General features: G+C 43.4%; 1 protein-coding gene across 2 annotated transcripts; it reads right to left on the bottom strand.

The window, feature by feature from the left end:
* Positions 1 to 2,887: 2,887 nt before the first annotated feature.
* Positions 2,888 to 18,452, bottom strand: LOC135520939 (retinoic acid receptor RXR-beta-A-like). 2 transcript variants are annotated; one of them, XM_064946814.1, is made up of 12 exons: positions 18,267 to 18,452; positions 16,961 to 17,157; positions 16,587 to 16,731; positions 14,787 to 14,966; positions 13,577 to 13,600; positions 13,037 to 13,197; positions 12,535 to 12,664; positions 6,123 to 6,249; positions 5,810 to 5,851; positions 5,495 to 5,586; positions 5,305 to 5,410; positions 2,888 to 5,104 (listed from the first exon to the last, which is right to left on the bottom strand). In XM_064946814.1, the coding sequence occupies exons 2-12, from the start codon at positions 17,099 to 17,101 to the stop codon at positions 4,957 to 4,959; spliced, it is 1,296 nt and encodes a 431-aa protein (XP_064802886.1). In that variant the 5' UTR covers positions 17,102 to 17,157; positions 18,267 to 18,452; the 3' UTR covers positions 2,888 to 4,956. The 2 variants fall into 2 exon arrangements, with proteins under 2 accessions (XP_064802886.1, XP_064802887.1); XM_064946815.1 differs by having other exon boundaries at positions 13,037 to 13,194.
* Between the last annotated feature and the right edge of the window lie 226 nt (positions 18,453 to 18,678).

Genomic DNA, 18,678 nt, shown 5'->3' with positions numbered 1-18,678 from the left:
GAACATTAACAGTGAGAAAGTATATTCTTTCAGCCTTCTTCTCAGATGGTCATTTTGAGTATTGTAACTCTGAGTACATGTAAAGTAATAATGGGGGAAGAATGCTGTAAGATGATGTAAATGTCACAACGATGTGTTTTATGTCTTTCACATGTTGGTATTTTGTATAGAATAGTGTATTATAGGTTAAACAAAGCAGTGTTATTCTATGGAAATGGTCATTTAAGTGAAAACCAAACCATGAATGGGTTTAAAAAATGTCTACAGATGTGGCGTGTCACGTTATGTTATGGATAAAGGGAGATTCATTTGATTTGAATGCTCAGAGGTTTAGCATTTGTTATGTTTTATTGTTTTTCCTCTGCACATGACTTGAAACACATTAGGATAGACGGAGTGGTCGATGTAACCACCTCGGACTGGATTCAATCTGTATCGCTGAAGTTTAGCGTTTTAGCGTGATTGAAAATGTTCCAGCATTAGCATAGACTGCATTCATGGTAAACACTGCATATGTGGGCTCAATCTGAAATGATCTGTAATGCTTCAGTCCCTAGTACTCCTATGGAACCTACAGCAGCCTTTCATCACATTGCACTCAATAAAACATGGTGTGTGTCCCAGATGGCACCCTATCCCTATAGAGTGCACTACTTCTTCTTCTTTCTTTTTTAACCAGGACCCATAGAGTCCAAAAGTAGTGCACTGTGTAGGGAATAGGGTGCCATTTGGGATGCAAGCCCCATGTTTTCTGTGATTGGCTATATTATCTCATTCTCCCCCACTGCTGTACTGTAAGTCAGTGTGGGACTTGGACAAGCACATCCAGACTCGGTGAGCTTTTCTTGCGTCTTCGCCCCTCTAACAACAACTGTATGTATGAACATCTGGCAATAAAAGATCTCTTAAGAAACATTCAGAGACACGGTGTGAATTCTGTTGTGTGGGGGGGGAAACGTCTGATTCTTTGTTCAATGTGTTCTGGTAATAATCCCAGAGCAACTGTTAGTAGTCTGGAGTATACTGAATTCATGTCCATCATTTTCACTCCTGTCAATGATGTTGCACCTGGAACTCTGTTCCCCTGGTTGCACTGTAGCCTAGAGTTGTCTACACTACATGTGACTAACCTAAAAGTACTTGTTACATTTTGAATGCTTAGCAGGACAGGAAAATGGTTCAATTCACGCACTTAACTAGAACATCCCTGGTCATTCCTACTACTTCTGATCTGGCAGACTCACTAAACACAAATGCTTTGTTTGTAAATGATGTCTGAGTGTTGGAGTGTGCCCCTGGCTCTCCGTAAATTAAAAACAAGACATTTGTGCCGTCTGGTTTGCTTAAATACAAGGAATTTGAAATTATTTATGATTATAACTAAATATATTTTAGTAATTACATTTACTTTTGATACTTAAGTACTTTTAAAACCAAACACTTTTGGACTTTTACTGGGTGAATTTCACTTTTACTTGAGTCATTTTCTATTACGGTATCTTTACTTTTACTCAAGTATGACAATGTGGTACTTTTTCCACCACTGCCAACAGAAGGGGTATGGGACAAGGCTAACCAACAGAGAGGGTATGGGACAAGGCTGACCAACAGAGAGGGTATGGGACAAGGCTAACCAACAGAGGGTATGGGACAAGGCTAACCAACAGAGGGTATGGGACAAGGCTAACCAACAGAGGGTATGGGACAAGGCTAACCAACAGAGGGTATGGGACAAGGCTAACCAACAGAGAGGGTATGGGACAAGGCTAACCAACAGAGAGGGTATGGGACAAGGCTAACCAACAGAGAGGGTATATATTTATTTAAGGCTAACCAACAGAGGGTATGGGACAAGGCTAACCAACAGAGAGGGTATGGGACAAGGCTAACCAACAGAGAGGGTATGGGACAAGGCTAACCAACAGAGAGGGTATGGGACAAGGCTGACCAACAGAGGGTATGGGACAAGGCTAACCAACAGAGGGTATGGGACAAGGCTAACCAACAGAGGGTATGGGACAAGGCTAACCAACAGAGAGGGTATGGGACAAGGCTAACCAACAGAGAGGGTATATATTTATTTAAGGCTAACCAACAGAGGGTATGGGACAAGGCTAACCAACAGAGAGGGTATGGGACAAGGCTAACCAACAGAGAGGGTATGGGACAAGGCTAACCAACAGAGGGTATGGGACAAGGCTAACCAACAGAGGGAATGGGACAAGGCTAACCAACAGAGGGTATGGGACAAGGCTAACCAACAGAGGGTATGGGACAAGGCTAACCAACAGAGAGGGTATGGGACAAGGCTAACCAACAGAGAGGGTACGGGACAAGGCTAACCAACAGAGAGGGTACGGGACAAGGCTAACCAACAGAGAGGGTACAGGACAAGGCTAACCAACAGAGACGGGACAAGGCTAACCAACAGAGGGTACGGGACAAGGCTAACCAACAGAGGGTACGGGACAAGGCTAACCAACAGAGAGGGTACGGGACAAGGCTAACCAACAGAGAGGGTACGGGACAAGGCTAACCAACAGAGAGGGTACGGGACAAGGCTAACCAACAGAGAGGGTATGGGACAAGGCTAACCAACAGAGGGTATATATTTATTTAAGGCTAACCAACAGAGAGGCTATGGGACAAGGCTAACCAACAGAGAGGGTATGGGACAAGGCTAACCAACAGAGGGCTCTGAATCAGGACAGAAACAACCACTGACAGTGTGTATGGGTTCCTCTGGTGGTGACTGACTAGTGCTGCAGCCCAACTTTGTCAAGGCAACAAAACAAAAAAATTCAACAATGTCAATGAGAAAGTGAGATCATTTGTGGGGGATTGATTGGTATAAAACTAATGTTAAAAAAAGATTCAAATCGACAAGAAAAGTTCAAGCTCTTTATTTTCCGTCCACAATAGCCAAGCTGTAATTCACTCATCCACACGGATCACTAAACTGCTCCGGTTTATACAGGATCATGACACATACCAATACCCCTGTTCAGGTGTTCACACATGATCATCACACAAAACTCCTATTTGGTCTTGTTTAATGTGTCTATGTCCACAGGTGTTATGGATATTTAAACATGATAACGGTTTGTGTTTTTTATAAACTGTAAGCAGAGGAGAGGATGAACAACTAGCTCAAAAAAAGGAAACAGGAAAATCTACTACTACAGAAAGCACAGAAAAATTCAAAAAGATGAGTCAGCTGAACGTGTGTATCCTTGTTTATACCTGGTAGAAACCCCAGTCCTTTGTCCTGATCTTGTCCACATTCGCAGAAAAATGTCTCCACATGGTAGTAAAATGTGTCTTGTATCTATCCACAAATTGCATTGTGACCAGATTTCCTGGTCCCTCCCTGTATGCAAATGTTTTGAGAGCTATTCTTTCAAAACAATATATATTGATTTATTTTAAGACACATATTGATGCCATAAGACAAAGGTGCTAAATGTCAATATTTTAGAAGGTGTTATAATTGTGATTTAAACGGATTCACTGTCCATATGTCTACACTTGTTAGATATCCAGACACTATGTGCCTAACTACCTTTGGGGGTGGTCAGGAAGATCTGATCACAATGCCTTTTTTAAATCATCTACACTGGTCTGAAAATGTGGGCACAATCAGAATGTGGACATGATCAAGACAAAGGATACATGTTATAACCAGGTAGAAACAGTGCTTTAGGGAATCCAGTACAACCGAAGACATGATCTGCTCTATACAATTGGTGAACTAGCAAGGGCACATATCAATTATTACATAATTTGTCTGTCTCCTGATCTCATTATTCAAACCTATCCATATATAGTATTTTCCCTGAACAAATTTTGCACAGTACCTTACAATTGTTTAGATAAATGACATATTGGAATATTCCCTTTCTAACAATGATTCACTTTGCAAAACCCCCAGAACGGACAAGTTGTCGAGCAGAAAGAAAGCATATGTATTCATTTTTCTATTGCTACATTTACAACATTTGAGTTTTTTTTTTTTTTTTTGCATAATTTTTCCTGTTTGCAGTTTGGTGTATGGCTGCAATGAAGTATGGCAAATGTCTGTCGTATAGCACCAAAAGACTGTTTGCTGGCCAGACATTTGATGACTTGTATTGTATAGTGTAGAAATAGTACATAGCAAAAATGTGCAATGCAGCTCAATCTTTTTGCCTGCAAGGTGATTACATTTTACAAAACAGCAAAGAGAAACAATGCTAACAGCATATTACTAGACAAATAAAGCTGGTCAACACAGTCAGTACAAGTCTGCTCCGTGTTCCATTGTGATTCAACTACTCCTTCTGTTAACGGGTTGCTTTCTGGTCATCTGAGAGGGATACAAAACCACTAGGAGCTGAAAGTCAGACATGTTACGCAGTGAGCGCTCGCTTGGTACAGTAATGTACTTGCCCAAGATTTGACAATAAAACATGTTTTTCAAGTTTTTTCAAAAAGATTTTGTTCCAATTACAAATAAAAAAAAGGTAGAATGACAGTCTGGCTGCATCCAATTTACCTTCATTTAAAAACAGGTTACGAGGGGAGATCACTTACCAGAATTTAACTTGATCATTTGGGGTTTGACTAAAAAGCGTTAACATAGTTATAGAAAAACAGAAACCCAGATTGTAGCTTCGATAAGCCAGAGTACGGGAACTAAAGGTTCCCATTCTTACAAAACACTTTACTTTTACTTTTTAAATCTCAGTTATTCAAGAAGTTATATTAATATATAGCACCAGCCTGTAGATCACACGTCTTGGGGATGTATGTTCTGAAAGAGACAATGTGGTGGTGAACTAAATAGCATAACCCAGACAGCAGTGAGACAGAATGCTGAATTCCCCAAAGAACTAAAAGTGCAGTCCCACTCCAGCAAATTCCCAGACCCAAGCTATCTAACCCCGGCCACAGAACACCTCTCCTCTCCTACCACCTCTATGCCAACTGATGAGGTGCTTCAAGCATTTCCATGAGGAACGTGTCGATAGGGGTGTCACCAATCAGCTTGAAGAAGAACAGGTGCTCCAAACACTTCAAGCCAATAGAACGCAGTGCTGGCAGCCTGAGGAGGAGCTTAGCAAACCTGAGGGGGAGGGGTGAAGAGTGAGCGAATGAAATAACGGGACATTAATAAGCTACATGAATGCAGCAGCAACACTCCTAGCTCTTACAGGGTCCGTTAGCAGCACAACCACAGGAGAGCAGATTAGTATGTATTGTTTTACACACAATACAAATGTAATGAGATACTAGTACTAATTCATGTAGCACATTAATACCTACCTTCCCTGCTGCTCGGGGTATTTCTGCTTGCAGTAGGCTTCCAGTGAAGCATAGACCTTCTCTCTCAGGAGCTCCACCTCTCCGGTGTTGGACAGACCTTTAGCGTCTGAGGGAGGGACACAACAGTTATTAACAGTAAAGGTGCAGAGGTAACATTGTGTATGACGGACTAATGGGAACAAAAGAGCACCTGGGTTGAAGAGGACGATGGCTCGGAGGCAGCCCAGCTCTGTCTTGTCCATCTGCATGTCTCTCATCTTACTGACCAGCTCAGTGAGAACCCTACAGGAGGCCGGAAAGAGTTGTCTATATAGATGTACACTTGGTGTGTGTGTGTGTGTGTGTGTGTGTGTGTGTGTGTGTGTGTGTGTGTGTGTTATCACATGATGATGATGAATTTAATACAACACTGTTATTGTGTGTCTATGTAATTATGTATTATTATATTGTATGTTTTGTATTAGTGTTTGTGTGTGTGTGTGTGTGTGTGTGTGTGGGTTATTACCGGTCAAATATGGCTCCCACCTCAGCACTCTGCACACTCTCCCTGTGGGGGTCAATTACAGCGTGTTATCACATGATGATGATCACAGAATTTAATACAACACTGTTATTATATACCTCTATGGTAATTATGCTATTATTATATTGTATGTTTTCCCTATTAGTGTTTAATGTTATGGGGAAGCTAATCCTCGGTCTGAGCCGAGGGGTAACTTAGCCGCATACTGTGTGCCTACCTGTCAAAGATGGCCGCCACCCCTGCACTGTGTGCCCACCTGTCAAAGACCCCCGCCACCCCTCCACTGTGTGCCTACCTGTCAAAGATGGCCGCCACCCCTGCACTGTGTGCGTTGTCCCGGTGTAGCTCATTGGCCAGCAGGACCCCGTCATTCACAGCGATGGAGCGGTGTGAGAAGGAGGCGATCAGAAGTTCATTCCACCCTGACACACACAGGAGAAAAAGAGGGGGGAGAAGACAGGAGAGGAGCAGAGGAGGGAGAAGAGACCGAAGGGACGGGACAGATACACAGGACGAAAGAGCAGAGAAGATCAGAGAAGGGAGGAGGAGAGACCTCATCAACAACCTCTGGGGCATTTGCTACTGTGTCCAGCAGAGTCTATCATGTATCAAATGATAGACCATGGATTGCTTGTTGCTCACTTACTCTACATTAGTGGAGCTTCAAATTAGTGGATTCGGCTATTTCAACATTTCTGCTACAATAGCCCCCTGACGAAGGACAGTAAAGACATTTCTGTTACAATAGCCCTCTGACAGTAGAGACATTTCTGCTACAATAGCCTCCTGACAGTAAAGACATTTCTGCTACAATAGCTCCCTGACAGTAAAGATATTTCTGCTACAATAGCCCCCTGACAGTAAAGACATTTCTGCTACAATAGCCCCCTGCCAGTAAAGACATTTCTGCTACAATAGCTCCCTGACAGTAAAGACATTTCTGCTACAATAGCTCCCTGACAGTAAAGACATTTCTGCTACAATAGCCCCCTGACAGTAAAGACATTTCTGCTACAATAGCCCCCTGACGAATCCCTGGTAAAGACATTTCTGCTACAATAGCCCCCTGACAGTAAAGACATTTCTGCTACAATAGCTCCCTGAGAGTAAATACATTTCTGCTACAATAGCTCCCTGACAGTAAAGACATTTCTGCTACAATAGCCCCCTGACGAAGGACAGTAAAGACATTTCTGCTACAATAGCCCTCTGACGAAGGACCGTAAAGACATTTCTGCTACAATAGCCCCCTGACAGTAAAGACATTTCTGCTACAATAGCTCCCTGACAGTAAATACATTTCTGCTACAATAGCTCCCTGACAGTAAAGACATTTCTGCTACAATAGCCCCCTGACGAAGGACAGTAAAGACATTTCTGCTACAATAGCCCTCTGACGAAGGACCGTAAAGACATTTCTGCTACAATAGCCCTCTGACGAAGGACAGTAAAGACATTTCTGCTACAATATCCCTCTGACAAAGGACCGAAAAGACATTTCTACTACAATAGCCCTCTGACGAAGGACAGTAAAGACATTTCTGCTACAACAGCCCTCTGACAGTAAAGACATTTCTGCTACAATAGCCCCCTGACAGTAAAGACATTTCTGCTACAATAGCTCCCTGACAGTAAAGACATTTCTGCTACAATAGCCCCCTGACAGTAAAGACATTTCTGCTACAATAGCCCCCTGACAGTAAAGACATTTCTGCTACAATAGCCCCCTGACAGTAAAGACATTTCTGCTACAATAGCTCCCTGACAGTAAATACATTTCTGCTACAATAGCTCCCTGACAGTAAAGACATTTCTGCTACAATAGCCCCCTGACGAAGGACAGTAAAGACATTTCTGCTACAATAGCCCTCTGACGAAGGACCGTAAAGACATTTCTGCTACAATATCCCTCTGACAAAGGACCGTAAAGACATTTCTGCTACAATAGCCCTCTGACGAAGGACAGTAAAGACATTTCTGCTACAACAGCCCTCTGACAGTAAAGACATTTCTGCAACAATAGCTCCCTGACAGTAAAGATATTTCTGCTACAATAGCTCCCTGACAGTAAAGACATTTCTGCTACAATAGCCCCCTGACAGTAAAGACATTTCTGCTACAATAACGCCCTAACGAATCCCTGGTCAGTCAATCCTGACAATTTCAAGAACTTTTAAAGTGCAGTCACAAAAACCAAGCACTTTGATGAAACTGGCTCACCACCGCAGGAAAGGAAGACCCAGAGTTAACTCTAATGAACTTATCTTCTGCAGCCGAGGTAACTGCGCCTCAGACGGCAGCCCAAATAAATGCTTCACAGAGTTCAAGTAACAGACATCTCAACATCAACTGTTCAGAGGAGAAGGGAATCAGGCTAAATTGCTGCAAAGAAACCATTACTATAGTACACCAACAAGAAGAAGAGTCTTACTTGGGCCAAGAAACACGAGCAATGGATATTAGACTGGTGGAAATGTCCTTTGGTCTGAGGAGTACAAATTTTAGATTTTTGGTTCCAACCGCCGTGTCTTTGTGAGATGCAGGGTAAGTGAACATATGATCTCTGCATGTGTGAAGCATGGAGGAGGAGGTGTGATGGTGCTTTGCTGGTGACACTGTCTGATTTATTTAGAATTCAAGGAACTCTTAACCAGCATGGCTACCACAGCATTCTGCAGGGATACTCTATCCCATTTGGTTTGCGCTTAGTTGGACTATCATTTGTTATTCAACAGGACATTGACCCAACACCTCCAGGCAGTGTATCTTACGGCAAAAAAGAGCTTTTGGATATCAAGACAGCGATCACTCACCTCGGATTAGACAAAGATTTTTTCCTTAATAAACAAGACGCACAACACTCGGCAGGGCAGACATCCCCGTTATTTGCAAGAGGAAGCGACAAAGGTACAGAGGTCAAAGATCCGGATGCCTGGTCAGGACCCGGAAAAGGCGAGTGGGAAAGCTGCCGTTACCGTCAACACTACTCACCAATGTGCAATCATTGGACAATAAACTAGAAGAGGTACAATCACGAATATCCTACCAACGGGACATCAAAAACTGTAAAATCCTATTTTTCACGGAATAGTGGCTGAATGACGACATGAATATTCAGGAAAGGGATACCCGCTGCACCAGCAAGATAGAACAGCACACTCCGGCAAGATCGAACAGCACACTCCGTCAAGATAGAACAGCACACTCCGGCAAGATCGAACAGCACACTCCGGCAAGATCGAACAGCACACTCCGGCAAGATCGAACAGCACACTCCGGCAAGATCGAACAGCACACTCCGGCAAGATCGAACAGCACACTCCGGCAAGATCGAACAGCACACTCCGGCAAGATCGAACAGCACACTCCTGCAAGATAGAACAGCACACTCCGGCAAGATAGAACAGCATAGTCCGGCAAGATAGAACAGCACACTCCGGCAAGATAGAACAGCACACTCCGGCAAGATAGAACAGCACACTCCGGCAAGAATAGAACAGCACACTCCGGTAAGACGAGGGAGGGGGGGGGGGGGGTCTGTGCATATTTGTAAACAACAGCTGGTGCACAAAATCTAAGAAAGTCTCTAGATTTTGCTCGCCTGAAGTAGAGTATATTGTGATAAATTGCAGGCCACACTACTTGCCTAGAGAGTTTTCAGCTAAACTTTTCGTGGCTGTTTATTTACCACCACAAACAGATGCAGGCACTAAGACCGCACTCAGTCAGCTGTATAAGGAAATAAGCAAACAGGAAACCACTCACCCAGAGGCGGCACTCCTAGTGGCCGGAGACTTTAATGCAGGGAAACATATCAGTTCTACCAAATTTGGTGCTTCCTGCTTTAATTTTTGCTTTTAAGCAGGAATCAGGAAGATAGAGTTGTGGTCGGATTTACCAAATGGAGGGCAAGGTCATCATACACAAGGCTGCGGAGCCAGACGGATTACCAGGACGTGTGCTCCGGGCATGTGCTGACCAACTGGCAGGTGTCTTCACTGACATTTTCAACATGTCCCTGATTAAGTCTGTAATACCAACATGTTTCAAGCAGACCACCATAGTCCCTGTGCCCAAAAACACAAAAACAACCTACCTAAATGACTACAGACCCGTAGCACTCACGTCCGTAGCCATGAAGTGTTTTGAAAGGTTGGTAATGGCTCACGTCAACACCATTATCCCAGAAACCCTAGACCCACTCCAATTTGCAGACTGCCCAAACAGATCCACAGATTATGCAATCTCTATTGCACTCCACACTGCCCTTTCCCACCTGGACAAAAGAAACACCTATGTGAGAATGCTATTCATTGACTACAGTTCAGCGTTCAACACCATAGTACTCTCAAAGCTCATCACTAAGCTAAGGATCCTGGGACTAAACACCTCCCTCTGCAACTGGATCCTGGACTTCCTGGCGAGCCGCCCCAGGTGGTGGTAGGTAGCAACACATCTGCCACACTGATCCTCAACACTGGAGCTCCCCAGGGGTGCGTGCTCTGTCCCCTCCTGTACTCCCTGTTCACCCACGACTGCATGACCAGGCATGACTCCAACACCATCATTAAGTTTGCTGACGACACAACAGTGGGAGGCCTGATCACCGACAACGACGAGACAGCCTATAGGGAGGAAGTCAGAGACCTGGCCGGGTGGTGCCAGAATAACAAACTATCCCTCAACGTAACCAAGACTAAGGAGGTTATTGTGGACTACAGGAAAAGGAGGACCGGGCTCGCCTCCATTCTCATCGACGGGGCTGTAGTGGAGCAGGTTGAGAGCTTCAAGTTCCTTTGTGTCCACATCAACAACAAACTAGAATGGTCCAAACACACCAAGACAGTCGTGAAGAGGACACAACAAACCCTATTCCCCCCTCAGGAAACGAAAAACATTTGGCATGGGTCCTGAGATCCTCAAAAGGTTCTACAGCTGCAACATCGAGAGCATCCTGACTGGTTGCATCACTGCCTGGTACGGCAATTGATTGGCCTCTGACCGCAAGGCACTACAGAGGGTAGTGGGTACGGCCCAGTACATCACTGGCACTAAGCTGCCTGCCATCGAGGACCTCTACACCAGGCGGTGTCAGAGGAAGGCCCTAAAATTTGTCAAAGACCCCAGCCACCCCAGTCATAGACTGTTCTCTCTACTATAGCATGGCCAGCGGTACCGGAGTGCAAAGTCTAGGACAAAAAGGCTTCTCAACAATTTTTACCCCCAAGCCATAAGAGTCCTGAACAGGTAATCAAATGGCTACCCGGATTATTTGTATTGTGTGCACCCCACAACCCCTCTTTGCATTGTGTGCCCCCCACAACCCCCTGCTGCTACTCTCTGTTTATCATATATGCATAGTCACTTTAACTATATACATTCATGTACATACTACCGCAATTGGGCCGACCAACCAGTGCTCCCGCACATTGGCTAACCGGGCTATCTGCATTGTGTCCCGCCACCCACCAACCTCTCTTCTATGCTACTGCTACTCTCTGTTCATCATATATGCAGTCACTTTAACCATATCTACATGTACATACTACCTCAATCAGCCCGACTAACCGGTGTCTGTATGTAGCCTCGCTACTTTTATAGCCTGTCTTTACTGTTGTTTTATTTCTTTACCTACCCATTGTTCAAACTAATACCTTTTTTGCACTACTGGTTAGAGCCTGTAAGTAAGCATTTCACTGGAAGGTCTACCTACACCTGTTGTATTCAGCGCACGTGACAAATTAACTTTGATTTGAACACACCTCCAGGCTGTGTAAAGGCTATTTGACCAAGAAGGAGAGTGATTGAGTGCTGCATCAGATGACCTGGCCTCCACAATCACCTGACTTCAACTCAATTGAGATGGTTTGGAATAAGTTGGACCGCAGAGGAAAAGCAGCCAACAAATGCTCAGCATATGTGGGAACTCCTTCAAGACTGTTGGAAAAGCATTTCAGGTGAAGCTGGTTGAGAGAATGCCATGAGTGTGCAAAGCTTTCATCAAGGCAAAGGGTGGCTACTTTGAAGAATCTAAAATATAAAACATTTTGATTTGTTAAACACTTTTTTGGATTCCATATGTGTTATTTCGTAGTTGTGTCTTCACTATTATTCTACAATGTAGATAAATAGTTAAAATAAAGAAAAACCCTTGAACGAGGAAGTGTCTGAAAACTTTTGACTGGTACTGTATATATTAACCCCCCCCCCCCCACACACACAGATTTGGGTGCTAAACAATGTTTTATTTATTTTTTATGTTACCTATTTTAAATATTCAAAAAATAATTAAGGAGCCATCTCTTTTCGCCTCTTCACTGTTGACGTTGAGACTGGTGTTTTGCAGGTATTATTTAATGAAGCTGCCAGTTGAGGATTGAGGTGTCTGTTTCTCAAACTAGACACTAATGTACTTGTCTTGTATTATAATAGCAGGATATATGGTCTTGTTTTATAATAGCAGGATATATGTGCATGTAATACAATTGATAGTGGTTAGGAATAATCTCACAATAGGGGCAGCTCCTTCTCTATGATCAGTCGTTTTGGGCTCCTCACTGGTAGATACATGTACACTATCATATGCACTACTCTGGTTGCCTCTCGAATGAATATGGGAACAGAAAATCACTTGTAAACTCTATTCTTTGAGACAGTGCATATCACATCCAGCCTCCTGGTGTCTCCCTCCCTCCAGACAATGGTACCTGCACGCAGGAGGATGACCTGGTCGTCCAGGGGCAGCTCAGAGAAATGGGGGATCCTCTTGGCCCACTCCACCAACGCAAACAGCTGCTTGTCTGCAGTCTGGCAGATGTTCGTCACCGCATCATGGGGCTAAAACACAAAAAAGATACAAAAATCCCATAAAATGCAATAACAGACCCTAAAAGCCAATGCTGAAGCTAGAAATAATGCAATAATCACAAGTAGGAAAGAAAACACTTTTAAACGCCATGCTAAAGAGACAGCAGTTTATGTAACGTTTTTAAAGAATATTCATCCCAAGAGCTGAGTAGTAGGCTATGAATCAGAGGCAGATAACTCCTTTAACTGACACCGCAAAATTCCCGGAAACTTTCCCGGGTGGAGGACTCCCAGAGTTCGGAATAAACACAGAAGAACTCCTCCAACCGGGATTTCCGGAAAATATGGGAATTTTGCAACCCTAATACTAATCCAGTCAACAGTATAGCCCTGTATACTCACAGAGCTACCAGCGGAGCCTGTATCAGAGTGGAGCTCCGCCCTCTGCTCCACGGACGTCTCTGCCTCCAAGATCTTCTCCACAGGCATCTCCTCGTTCACAGCACTGCTGCACTCCAGTCCCTCCTCTCGCTCCCTGATCCTCTGACGCTCCTCCTGGACTGCTGCACCCCGCCATGCATCCAACCACACCACAGAGCCAGGAGGGGAGAGGGAGAGACGGGAGACAGGAAGAGGGGCGTGGGTTAATAGGAGAGAGGGGCGGGAGGGAGTCAAAAGGTTAGAAAAGACAAAGTGACAGAAGAAAGGAAAGGAGGAAGTTGTGCCCATCTTAACTCCTGTTAGGCTTCATCCAAACAGGGTGAAAGGTCAAATTGGTATACTTTCATATAACAATGCATTCATTTCTTAGCCAATATGTTGTGAGAATTAGCCTACCCAGTGTGTGCCAAGCATTTGTTATTTAATTGCACTCTCTCAATACCACATCCAATCATATAATTTATCATCATCTCTCCATTCTCCCAATGTCTTTATCCTTACATTTCTGACGTTCATCTTGGACCACTATAGAAAGAGGGAGAGAAAGAATAGGGGAAAAGAAAAGGAAGAGAGGGGTTAGTTATATGAACCTACCCCCATATGCTCTCCCCCTGTTTTGTTAATGACTTTGAAAACAACGTACCATCCCCCCACACAATATGATCAAATAGAAGTTATCGTCAAAGGTTTTACTGGGCTAGGTCTACATTCAACATAATTTCAATCATTTCATCAAATGATTCTGGCCTTTGAACTATACCATTTTACAACGGCCTACGTCACAAATCAATTTAAAATGTAATTCATTAAAGAAAATGTAGTCAAGTTTGAGATTCTGCAGGTATAAAAAACACATTTCTCAATCGCTCCCTCCAATTTTTTTCATGTTGCCCTTTCAAAAGCACTCCTACAAACTCTCAAAGTTGAAAAATATGGATGGCCCAAAACTATTAGGCTCTGCTCCAAATGTTCAGTCCCTCCCTTCACTCTTCATGATAATAGCCAGACGTTCAGTCCTTCTCTACCTTCCCTCTTCATGATAATAGCCAGACGTTCAGTCCTTCTCTACCTTCCCTCTTCATGATAATAGCAGGACGTTCAGTCCTTCTCTACCTTCCCTCTTCATGATAATAGCAGGACGTTCAGTCCTTCCCTCTTCATGATAATAGCCAGACGTTCAGTCCTTCTCTACCTTCCCTCTTCATGATAATAGCCAGACGTTCAGTCCTTCTCTACCTTCCCTCTTCATGATAATAGCAGGACGTTCAGTCCTTCTCTACCTTCCCTCTTCATGATAATAGCCAGACGTTCAGTCCTTCTCTACCTTCCCTCTTCATGATAATAGCAGGACGTTCAGTCCTTCCCTCTTCATGATAATAGCCAGACGTTCAGTCCTTCTCTACCTTCCCTCTTCATGATAATAGCCAGACGTACAGTCCTTCTCTACCTTCCCTCTTCATGATAATAGCCAGACGTTCAGTCCTTCTCTACCTTCCCTCTTCATGATAATAGCAGGACGTTCAGTCCTTCTCTACCTTCCCTCTTCATGATAATAGCCAGACGTTCAGTCCTTCTCTACCTTCCCTCTTCATGATAATAGCAGGACGTTCAGTCCTTCTCTACCTTTCCTCTTCATGATAATAGCAGGACGTTCAGTCCTTCTCTACCTTTCCTCTTCATGATAATAGCCAGACGTTCAGTCCTTCCTTACCTTCCCTCTTCATGCCCATAGCCAGACACTTCTGGTAGCGACAGTACTGGCAGCGATTGCGCTGGCGCTTGTCCACCAGGCATTCTTTGTTATCCCTGCAGGTGTAGCTCAGGTCCTTGCGCACTGTGCGTTTGAAGAAGCCCTTGCAACCTTCACAGCTGTACACACCATAGTGCTTACCTGCGGGAAGGGGGAGACTTGTCACACCAACATTTTAAAAACGATACGACACCAGGCCAGCTAAAAACAAAAACATTTTTTCTTTTTATCACAGACACACATTCATACATGAATAAACTCATAAAAGTAGTACCGCAGTGAACACATTTAAAATGAAAAAATAAAAAGATATTCAATCAGTGACCTAGAATCCTGTTCACTCCATCCCCCAGACGCTTGTTCCCGTTTTCTAAGAATTCACACTTCTACTCAATACAACACATTAAATGTAGCGTCACACTGATCACTGTATAATAGAATACTGCATAGAATGTCTGATCCCAACTTTTAAAAACGTTCGGCACCACACAGAATTTAAGGAGTACCAGAAAGAAATAGATTTTTTGATGTAGTTTAGTCATCCATCAGGCCAACAGTATATGAATCCTACCTTTTGAAGCACATCTCATGAGTAGCAGACCCTTTCCCTTTCTTCCTGTTCCAATCAAAATTGTCCTAAACCTACTGCCAAGGTACCAGGTTGTTAGTTAGCTAGGTAACATGACTGAACAACATTGTTTGTTATCAAAACAATAATTAGTGACCTGGTATTAGTGTAAAATGGCTCGCAATTAATTTATTTGTACTATATAAAATGTGCGCAAAAGGCATCTCTGGTAATATGGGACATATTTTAGAGACAATACTTTTTTTTTGCTGTAAAGCAGCAAGGATGCCTGTCGCCATGCGGTCCTCCATTTTCCCTCTCTGACACTCAGCGGCTGTATGACCGTGAACTTGAAGTCTACTCAGACTGGTCTGTGCTCTTGGTTATAACAGGCGATGAAATGATACAATACATCAACATTGCTCGCTGCTCCAATGTAACAAATCTAACAACAGAAGACTCGTCAGGGTCTGGGTCTGCTTCCCCGCTCGCCATCACGGCTAAATTATATTTGACGGCGGAATAGATGCGCATTAAGAATGGACGGAGCAGAAGCAGGTGAGTGAGAAGCAGGTGAGTGAGGGGCGGGCAGGTAGGGAAAGCTAAGAGAAGCAGGTAGGGAAAGCTAAGAGAAGCAGGTGAGTGAGTGGGCGGGCAGGTAGGGAAAGCTAAGAGAAGCAGTATGCGCAGGTCACAGCTGCCACACGTGACCTGCGCATACAAGAGACTAGTGACCATTTCTAAAATTCAACTGAATTTATAAACAAAACTGACTTTATAAACATTTAATAACAGGCACGTTCTTTAGAGGGCTGAAAAAGTCAGTAGTATCATATGAAACAGTACTACGGTATTGTAAGTATCATGATGTTTTGGTAGCGCGATATTACCGTGGTACCGGTATACACAATGTAGGAATGAGGACAGATTTCGTTTTTTGATGAGCAGTTACGCAGAGCTTCACTAATTAATGAATCTGCAGCGTTTCAAGTGCCTTTATTGTTTATATAGTGACATAGAATCAAACAGGCCAGTAAAGAACATTGGTTAGACTGATGGGGAGAGGTCAGGACACACAGCTGAAGACAGCTGACAAAAAGGATTATCCTCTCTGAAATTGCCAGGGATTTAAAATAAGTCCCCGGCCCGACGTTTCACCTCTACTAACCCTGCTCTTAGTGCACAGCACTCACCAGAGGAGCGGTCTCCACAGATGGCACACATGCGTTTCTGGGAGAGCATTATCCCAGGGCTGTGTGCAGACATAGGCCTCAAGCCAAACGGGGGTTTGACATCATCCGAGCTGCTGATTGAGTGCATCCCCATTGTAGAGTTGATCTGTGCAGAAACAAAAAGTGGAAGAAAAAAAAACAAAATATAACAATGCTGTTATCATGACTGATTAAAAAAATAAACATCTAGGCTACGTAGGCTAGCCTAAATGTCAGCAACAAACTTCAGCACTAGTCTGAGCTTGGAAATAATGCAAGAGAATAAACGCATACAGAGTAGGATCATTTAAATGCAAAGATGAAAGCAAAACAAGGACTCTGGGTGTGTTTCTCACCTGGCTACTGCTAATAGGCCCATAACCCATGGAGGGTGCCACACCAGGGGAGCCCAGTGAGGGGCTGATGACTGAGAAAGGCGAGCCAAAGGTGCTGGTGGGACTGTTGGAGGCTGAACTGGTGGGCTGATGCGATGACATGGCTATTGAGCTACCCAGCGGAGAGGAGGATGTTGAGTTGTCTGAAGGACAATAATCTGTTGGGGTTGAAGGTTACATTATCACAATTGATAACTATTTTTCAAGACTAGCTACATCATCATGTGGCCAGCGAAATGTATTCACATAAATGCCACTTGTAGGCCCCTAGCAACTTAGACAGCTAAAGATATTCAGCTGATTGTAAGACATTCAGTATTCTCACTGGTAATTATTTGATCTAACAACTTACTTACCGGTAGCTAGCTAGTTAGGTTGTCCCTGCTAGCTAGTTAGGTTGTTCCTACTAACTAGCTAGGTAACGTTAAACTGTTTAATTAAAACTAGAAAGGCCGAAATAACTGACATGTTAGCTTGCTAGCTACCATGGAATGGGGTATGCCCGGTACTGTAATAATGATAAATACTCCTTAATCGTATCAACTGACCTTAGATTTGACAGGCCTTCCTCCACATTACTAACGTTAGTTACTAGCTAGCTAAAATAAAAACAAATGTCGTAGCTAGCTAGCTATGTTCGGTAGTTGGCTAACGAGTTGCCTCGCTAGGTAGTTCCATTTAAGACGGTCCGTTGACTAGCTAGCTAAACATGTTTAGAAACACTGGTGTCATCCAAGTGGGCAAATGAGAGATCACTTTAATCCAGTGTTGGCAATGATAAAACAGCTAACATGTACTTCTGGCTAACGAGTTGCCTCGCTAGGTAGTTACATTTAAGACGGTCAGTTGACTAGCTAGCTAAACATGTTTAGAAACACTGGTGTCATCCAAGTGGGCAAATGAGAGATCACTTTAATCCAGTGTTGGCAATGATAAAACAGCTAACATGTACTTCTGGCTAACGTTAGAAAGCAATGGCAAATTAGACGTTAGATAACTTTACTTAGATAGCTAGCACGTAGCTACTGTATGTAAACTAAACACATGTATACGATGATTGTAAGCAATTAAATATCACAGCAAGCATCAACCGTTTAAAAACTCACACCGTGTTTCGCTAGATAACTTGCCGGCTAGCTAGCTGTTTCAAAATCATTGGTGGTAGCTAGCCAGCGAGCTAACGTTAGCTGTCTAGTTAACTAATGCTAATGTTGGCCTCAAAAATATAAATTCGCGAGTTACAATTGGGGGAACGCTATATACTCACTAGAAACACCTTCGGCACATCGTTGTAAGTTACATAACTATTTCTAGTTGCATATTATTTGCGAAATCCAAGAGACGGACCAAATGCGAGGTAATAGGCCTACACTCAAACCCCGTTTACTTGATGCTGTTGTTGTTTACACGGAAAGGAAGCCATGTTGGCTCAATGCGAGTGACAGTGTCTTTAGCGCCACAATGTCTCTGGGCAGAACAGTTGCAACATTCACCAGTGGTCGGACGAACGTTTCAATTTCCCTCTATATACTGTACCTAATATATTAAGGAAAATCAACAGATTCACAAATTAAACAACATTACATTTTACAAGTGTAACTATACTACTAGCCTACTATGAATATATGTAAATCAATGTAGACTACATCATTGTGGACCTCAATTTTGGATATTTATCA

This window comes from Oncorhynchus masou, chromosome 29, assembly GCF_036934945.1.
Source record: "Oncorhynchus masou masou isolate Uvic2021 chromosome 29, UVic_Omas_1.1, whole genome shotgun sequence".
Taxonomy (NCBI): Eukaryota; Metazoa; Chordata; class Actinopteri; order Salmoniformes; family Salmonidae; genus Oncorhynchus; species Oncorhynchus masou.
The sequence above is the reverse complement of the archived record's forward strand: the minus strand, read 5'-3'. Positions and strand labels throughout refer to the sequence as shown.